The sequence below is a fragment of the Protobothrops mucrosquamatus genome, unplaced genomic scaffold (genome assembly GCF_001527695.2).
Source record: "Protobothrops mucrosquamatus isolate PMUCROS unplaced genomic scaffold, P.Mucros_1.0 scaffold_174, whole genome shotgun sequence".
Taxonomy (NCBI): Eukaryota; Metazoa; Chordata; class Lepidosauria; order Squamata; family Viperidae; genus Protobothrops; species Protobothrops mucrosquamatus.
Window position 1 is genome coordinate 45,240 of NW_015386250.1, and position 7,583 is coordinate 52,822.

The window sequence follows — 7,583 nt, forward strand, 5'->3', positions numbered from 1 at the left end:
TTTTACATCTCAACTACCAAAGTAAGGTCAAAGTGAAAACAAAATCAAAACGACCTTGAATCTAACCCCAGCAATTTACTTAATGTCATTGGGGTCATTAACCAACACAAGAGAATTGGTATTCAAATATTCAAAATATCCCAAACTAAATCGACAATGCTGGAATAGTTAAGAAAAGTACATACAGCCCCCCCCCCCCCCCCAATGGCTAAATAACAATATGAAACCAAAATAGGCTAAAAGGTTTGCTCAGGCTCCACATGTATTCCCCAGCAATACTTGGAGGCTAGATTGCTTGGGGCTTTCCTCTGACAACAGAACCGTAAAGTGAGAGGATCCTTGGTGCTCTCTGAGCTTGCTTGTTTTCTTGCAGACGTTTCATTGCCCTAACTAGGTAACATCATCAGTGCTAGAGTATTTTCAATACTTTCCAAGGCACAGCAAGAATAGGGAGCGCCCTCTCCTCTCGCCCCTTCGCCTCTACCTCTTCCCGTAGGTATTCGCAGCGCTCCGCGTGAAGCTGCCCGGCTGCCCAATTCTTTTGCTTCCTCTTCATCTGCCGGTCGAAAGGGCTGAGGGCTCCAGGCCCCGTAGCGGGACGACACCCCACAGCCCCGGGCGCCGAAGGGGCGAAGCGGCGGCGGAACCAGAGACTGCTAGTAGTAGGTGTGCCTCTCACCGCGGCTGACTGCAGACGGCAAAGACACGATGCCCGCAGAAACGCCTTCGCTTCCATTGCTCCGCCGGCGCCAGCTTTACAAAGCCTACTAGAGATAGAAAAGAGAGAGAGGGAGAGAGCAACAAACGCGTGTCGGGTTCGCAATATCCGCCTGCGTCGAGTTCAGGTCACTTCTACCCGCTAGCTTGGAGCTAGAGAGGGAGGCGGCAAACCTATTTGAAATGAATGGGAGGAGGGGGTTGCTCATTCACACTGCGTAGCGGAAACTCTCGTGTATTTTTTAAAATAACTCTGACGGCGAAGTTTCTTAAGTTGTCGCAAGATTGCTATGTAGCGTACAAGCTTTCTTGACTGTGCAAGTGGGTTAAAATTCGGGGGGAAAAAGCAGTAGTGCCTGTATCAGTTACAAACAGGATTTACATTATGTGCGAAACCAACCAATTGGTTTATTCAGTAAACCATAAACAATAAGGATTTAGCATGAAGTATGAAACCAATTCTAGCCTGCTTTTGTACGACACTGAGAACCATCAACTCACTTTCCCTCTGGCTTCTAGGAAGAATAGTTTGCAATTTCTGCTGACTTGCACCCTAGGGAAATAATCCAAATACTGACTTAGAAGTTGTGTTTATATTATTTACACATTTAATGCATTATAGCTATTGAACTAAGCCAATTGCTAGGATTCAGCAACATCCTGAAACATAAAAGAGTTCTCACTGGCTCTGTTTACATGACATATTGAGCTTCAAATTACCCAATCTATAATCAGAGTTTATAGAGGCGTGCAAATCTTGTCTAAGAAATCTAACTTGTGATTGCCTTCTCTTTCAGCCTCATTGTATAGTTAGAATATTGCAGCACTGCATCTCTGAGCTCCAATATTTATGGTGAAATGCACTACATTGTTATTGTAAGTCATATTTCTCTGTCCCGTTGTTATACAGAGACAGGAACCGAACTACAACTGCATTTCTAAGTCTTTGCTCCAACATAGATGACAGTGCTGGTCTATGCTGAAGGACAAATTACAGCCTACGTTCAACTAGTGCTTCTTGGATGTGTGTTATAAAAACAAAAACGATAGAGTTGTTGCGGGAGTTCATTAAAATCCAGATTTTTAAAACGACCCACAATAGTAGAGACTCAAATTCCCTTTAACGTAGTAGTTCTTTGAAATAATCAACACGCGTTTGGTCCGACAGCTGCCAGCGAGACCATGCTTCCTCTCCCCCAACCTCCGGTACCTTTACGAAGTTAAGATAAATTTGTCTCTTTCCAGTCGCCGTAGGAAATGACGTAAATTTTCTGCGCACGGAAGTCTTTTTGATCCGTGTGATCAACGCGAGGTCTGTATAGGCGAGTGGCAATATTGGTAAACTAGCGCAGTTGACACGTAATTAAGTAAGTGTGATTTTTACTGGGGAGCATTACGGGGTTGTGAGATTCACGTGAGGGTGTTTTCTTTTGTATTGCCTTGTGGCTCAGGTATAGCTAATCGGACCTTGACTTTCATTTCCCTTCGCGTTGCACGTTATTTATGCTAAATCTTTGTTAAGTGAACAGTGGGTTCAACTCTGATTCCCGCAACACGATAAACAAGATAGAATGTAGTTGTTTGATGTTAACTAACGAGGAATAGCTGCTGCGTTGCTAGATTCTCAATTAAAATACATTACTAGTACCTGTTATTTCCATGCATGGTGTATTGGTTAGGACAGTGGTAGGCAACCTTGGCTCTTTTATGACTCGTGGACTTCAACTCCCAGAATTCCTGAGCCAGCATGCTGGCTCAGGAATTCTGGGAGTTGAAGTCCACGAGTCATAAAAGAGCCAAGGTTGCCTACCCCTGGGTTAGGATCATGAAGGCTCTGTCTTCAAATCTCAGTACTACAGATTTATTGCTTGGTTTTGGCCAGTGTTTAAGTCCTATCCACCCCACAATATATCAGTGGAAGGTAATATGAGAAAAGATCTTGACTATACTGCTTTGATCTTCTAATAAACAAAGTAAGTGTAACATATACAGTGATAGATGCATAGCACGTATTTATTCAAGTCTGTTAGGTTTAATATGCATATAAATGGAACCAAAGGATGAAGCGACTTGAAATCTTTTTCAGTGTTATTTAAATTTATGTGCCTCAACATAGGTGGATGTAACATGCTACCTAATGTTATCCTTAATTGGCCTAAAAATGTTGGGTTCCTCATAGGGCCTAGAATGCTGAATTTATTGCATTCCTAATTTAAAATCACAGATATTAGGTCTGAGAGTATGTTTATGTAAAATTTTGTTTGGCTGCATTTATTAACTGAATATGTTTTATATCTATTGCATATTTGCAACATAATATCACACTATGATTTGAACTATTTAGAGCACACACTCAGTGGCTGTAGTAGCTACAAATCTCAGGAAAAATATCTTAAGACTACTGTATTCTGCTGGTGGGTAGTACCATGGTTCCCCAGACTTGGGATGGTAGCATTCTGACAGTTATCCAAGCTGTAAAAGGATACTGCTGAGTCAGCAGACAATAGAATAGTTGCATGAATTATTAATTTCAAAAGGTTTTTCCCAGGCAATAATATCCCATCTTTGAGATGGCATGACTAGACCAGCAAAAGGGTAAGCTGAAACCACTCAGTTCTTTTATCTTAATTTGCTGTATGGCTTAAAACAAGAAAATTAGTGAATCTCCCTGAAAGAAACATTTCACATTAGTATAGCAGCCATCAGAGATATTTCAGTTTTCTACTTTTACTTTTTAGGAGACTTTTGTGAAAATGTGGCTCCTATTCCATCTGCCCCATTTCCTGGGAGAAGCGGATCAGCCTATATTCATATACTTTGTGATGATGTCTAAATTAAACTAATACAATTTTACAGAAGTTTGAACATTAGAGTGGAAGGAGGAGGATTGAATATGTTTTCCTATTTATGATATGCTTCTCTGAAAATCTTATCAAAAATAATGTTTTTAGTCTTATGGAATGCGGCTTTTTAATTTTTTATAACTTTATTAAGTTTCAACAAAAGATAAAATATAAGGAAGCAGAAAAAAGGAGCCAGACAAAGAAAAGATGAAAAAAACAATATTAGAAGTGCAGAAAAGAAAAAAGGAAGAAATAGAAAAAGAGTACCGTAGCTTCCACCTTTTTTCAGTACAGATAAAAATATAAAATAGATTAACCTCTTACTCTGAAATTAATAATGCACAATATTTTTATAATCATAAACAATTCTAATCTTCAAATTCCAGAAGTTCCATTATTTCAGTTTCAAGCAAAACATCCAAAAGTGGTTTCCAAACAAAAAGCCAGACAGTATTTTCTTAAACCAAAGTAGTTAATTTTTCCATCTCAGCCAATTTCATTAACCTCATCCATTTTTCCATTGTAGGAATCTTTCCACAATAAAAGTTTCGCTGCTATTGTCATATATAGAAACAAAATCCCATACTTTCTTTCAGTCTATTTATCCACCAAGCCTTAAAGGAAAATCTCTGGTTTTATTTGTACATTTATTTTAAGAATTCTCTGAATTAAAGTACGTAACTGATCCCAATATTTCCTAGCTTTGTTACTTGTTCACCAAAGATGATAAATATTGCCTTCGTATTGATTGCATTTTTATCATATATTTGACACTCCCTCATACATCTTTGAAAATTTATCAGATGTCAGTGATACTTCGTCTTATGAAAAGATTAATAGGATTTGTACACTAATGGTGAGCATGTTATCACTTAAAATGTACAAACTTTTATTGAAAATGAATATGGAACATGAATGAACATGAACGACATATGATTAAATGGGCTAAAATTTTTGGATATAATATAATGCCTGATCAATGGGAGAATATGTGGAGTAAATTTATATTGAATGATAATTTGAACTGTTTTAATTTTAGGATATAGTGTTTCTTATGATATAATAATACTTATTTTTTCTTTATTTTCAGTAGTTCAGGTTTGTTGCATTTTTTAAAAAAGCAAGAATGGCATCTAAGAAGGAACTCACGAGTGACAAGCGGTTTTCTTCCATCACAAAAGACCCTCGGTTTTGGGAAATGCCAGAAAAGGACCGCAAGATCAAAATTGATTCAAGATTTCGGGCTATGTTTCATGACAAAAAATTCAAGTTGAAATATACTGTGGATAAACGAGGTCGGCCAATTAATCGTACCTCTACAGAAGACCTGAAACGTTTTTATGAGCTTTCTGATTCAGATTCTGATATTTCAGAGACTGATAGTAAGCAGACTGAAAAGAAAGCAAATCTGAAAAAGGTCAAATCTAAAGGGGAAAAAAACTCCACAAAGTCTTCAGTTGGTAGGCAAACAAGCAAGCAGGCAGATAAGGTTTCCTCTGGCTCACAGTCAGATATTTTAAAAAGTGATGATGAAAAATGCAAATCATTTAAGCCAGCAAAGGATATAAAAGGGAAAAAAGCAACTGAATTTCCGCAAGACCTTGTAGTAGCGTCCCCAAATCAGAACAGTTATGATGGAATTTCTGAAGAGATCTTATGTAAAAAATCTTCAAAGAAGACTGTAAAAGAAAAAACAATGGGAAATTACAGTAAGTAAAATAATTTAGGCCACTGAAAAGGGAACAGTGTTGGTTTAATGTAATTGTCATTTGCATCAGCTTTATTTTCTCCTGGGAGGTAAGTTTCATTGCCTTGCTTTTGATAAGCAAATCTTAGCAAGTTAAGCCAGGAGATATATAACCTTCTCTCTTTGCATACCATGCCTTGTTTCTCAAAACAGGAAATTTATAACAATTATAAATTACTATAATTTGAAACATCCAAATTAAATCATCTTATTAAAAATATCTTTTAATTTCAAAACATGACAAGGATTGTTAACATATTTTGAATTTAGCCCTGACTGGTTCTGAAACCATTACAATTGAAAAACTAATTTGTTTGCCCTCTCTTCTTTTCCTTGTTTCTAAAGATGTTGTATGCAGATGGAAGAACCTGATGTGTTTATCTATCTTGCCTACTAAAATAATTGAATAGCCTGACCCTATGTAGCTGCAGGTTGATGTATTATATTATACCAAAATTAATACTAATCTTTCTGGTGTAACAGAATTATTAACAAATCATCTGTTAATAGCATAATTTTAAAAGGATTCTGTTTGATCTGATATGTACTTACATATAAAATCAATAGGGAAATTGGTAAAACCTCTGGAAGATGCAGTTCAGATAAATCTGATTTTTAAAATAGAATATCTACCTAGCTGTAAAGCCTGCAGGGTATCACTATTTAGGGCTACAGAAGGGTATCTTTCCAAAGAAATCTATTCCATAGTAACTGTAATGTCACTAGGTATGTTCCTGTAAAATAGTGGTTCCCAACCTTTTATATGCCCTATGCCCCTCGGAAATGTTTGATTAATGTTTGCACCCTCTACAACAGCAATTGTCATTTGTGACTTGTCACTAAGGGACACAAACCACTCTTTGTTGTACCGCCTGAAATTCTATCTGGCACCTCTTCCCTAAACCGTTATTAAAAATTTCAAGGCCACAGAACACAACACAATAATATACTAATGAATAGTAGTATTAATTTTTCTTTCATGTAAAGCATGTTTTAGTAATACTTAATATTTCTCTTATATTAAATAACTTGATTTTTAAATGTTAATGGGATGTCTGAGCTTGATGCCTTTTTTTTAATGACTTCAGGTCAGTGTTGATTTCTGTCAATTGCTAGAATTCACTTCTAGAACAGAACTCAATAGTCACCCAGTTCCTTCTAGAATAGAACTCGAACAGTCTCCCAGTTCTAGCCTGGTGTCTTAACCACTACACTAAACTGGCTTTCTATGAGCTTGTATATGACATCTTATTTCATCAATGTCTGAAACGAAATTTCTTAAAGGAAGTCAATGTAAATGTCCATCTGTTTGGACATTTGGTCTTAGTTATAGCGAATGCTAAAAAAGCATTACGGTATATTGTGTCTATGCATGTAAAAGTTCATATTCTTTGTGACTTTTCTTCCAAACTTCTTTGAGGACTAAAATTTATTAAGTTTCAATTTGACATTGGATGGGGAAGCTGCCAGAATCTCCCTGTGATTTATGGCTAGTGAATTTGAAACCATCCAAGACAGGCATGTCAAATTGCCGGCCCGCAGGCTGCATGCGTCATGCCAAAACTGCGCCCACCCCATTGCCGGCAATGGGGAAAAAGTCACGGTACGTTGTGCGGCGTCACATGACGTCGCGAGTTTGACATGCCTGATCCAAGACATACAATATGCTTCTTTTGAATGTTTAAACTAGCTGACAAAGCACCTTCATTTGTTATGGAACCACGGATAGTTTAAGAAAACAGTGCTCTTATGCCACCCACATGATTAAGTAGCTGGTGACTTCCCAGGTTTGTAACATATGCCTGGTTCAAGTGAAGAGAATAGCCACTAAACTGTAGAATTTAGCCAGATACTCATGGTTAACTGTCCCAAAGAAAATTGCTGGGTAAAAAGATCTGCTGTGTTAGTACCCTCACCTCTGGAATGAGGCACTGAATATAGTGATTTTAATGATATTATTTATTACTTCTCATCCTGCTTTATTGTAATTCTGGTATTTGCCTGTTTATTTTATTGCCATATTTCTGGTTGGAAGATTTTGGCTTAAGGCAGAGATCTCATTCATACTGAATATACTGATTTATTTATTTATTTATTTATTTTTTGGATTTATATCCCGCCCTTCTCCCGTAGGACTCAGGGCGGCTGACAATCTATTTAAAATACATACAAAACAATACAAATTTAAAATTAATTAAAAGGAATATTTAAATATTTGTCAAATTTTAAAATATAATTAAAACCCCCCTAAAAATTACCCTAGGCCAGTCCTGCAA

At 37.1% G+C, this 7,583-nt stretch overlaps 2 protein-coding genes across 3 annotated transcripts in view; one reads left to right on the top strand and one right to left on the bottom strand.

Moving 5' to 3' along the window:
• NDUFAF5 (NADH:ubiquinone oxidoreductase complex assembly factor 5) overlaps positions 1 to 765 on the bottom strand; it is a 14,632-nt gene extending 13,867 nt beyond the window's left edge. The window contains exon 1 of the mRNA XM_015822386.1: positions 485 to 765. Coding sequence (XP_015677872.1) covers positions 485 to 736 — 252 coding nt within the window. The 5' untranslated portion in view covers positions 737 to 765. The remainder of the gene's footprint in view (positions 1 to 484) is intronic.
• Positions 766 to 2,006: 1,241 nt separating this feature from the next.
• Positions 2,007 to 7,583, top strand: part of ESF1 (ESF1 nucleolar pre-rRNA processing protein homolog) — a 37,943-nt gene continuing 32,366 nt past the window's right edge. The window contains exons 1-2 of one of the 2 annotated variants that reach the window (XM_015822406.1): positions 2,007 to 2,084; positions 4,651 to 5,269. In XM_015822406.1, coding sequence (XP_015677892.1) covers positions 4,687 to 5,269 — 583 coding nt within the window. In that variant the 5' untranslated portion in view covers positions 2,007 to 2,084; positions 4,651 to 4,686. The remainder of the gene's footprint in view (positions 2,085 to 4,650; positions 5,270 to 7,583) is intronic. The other variant, XM_015822414.1, reaches the window with a different exon arrangement.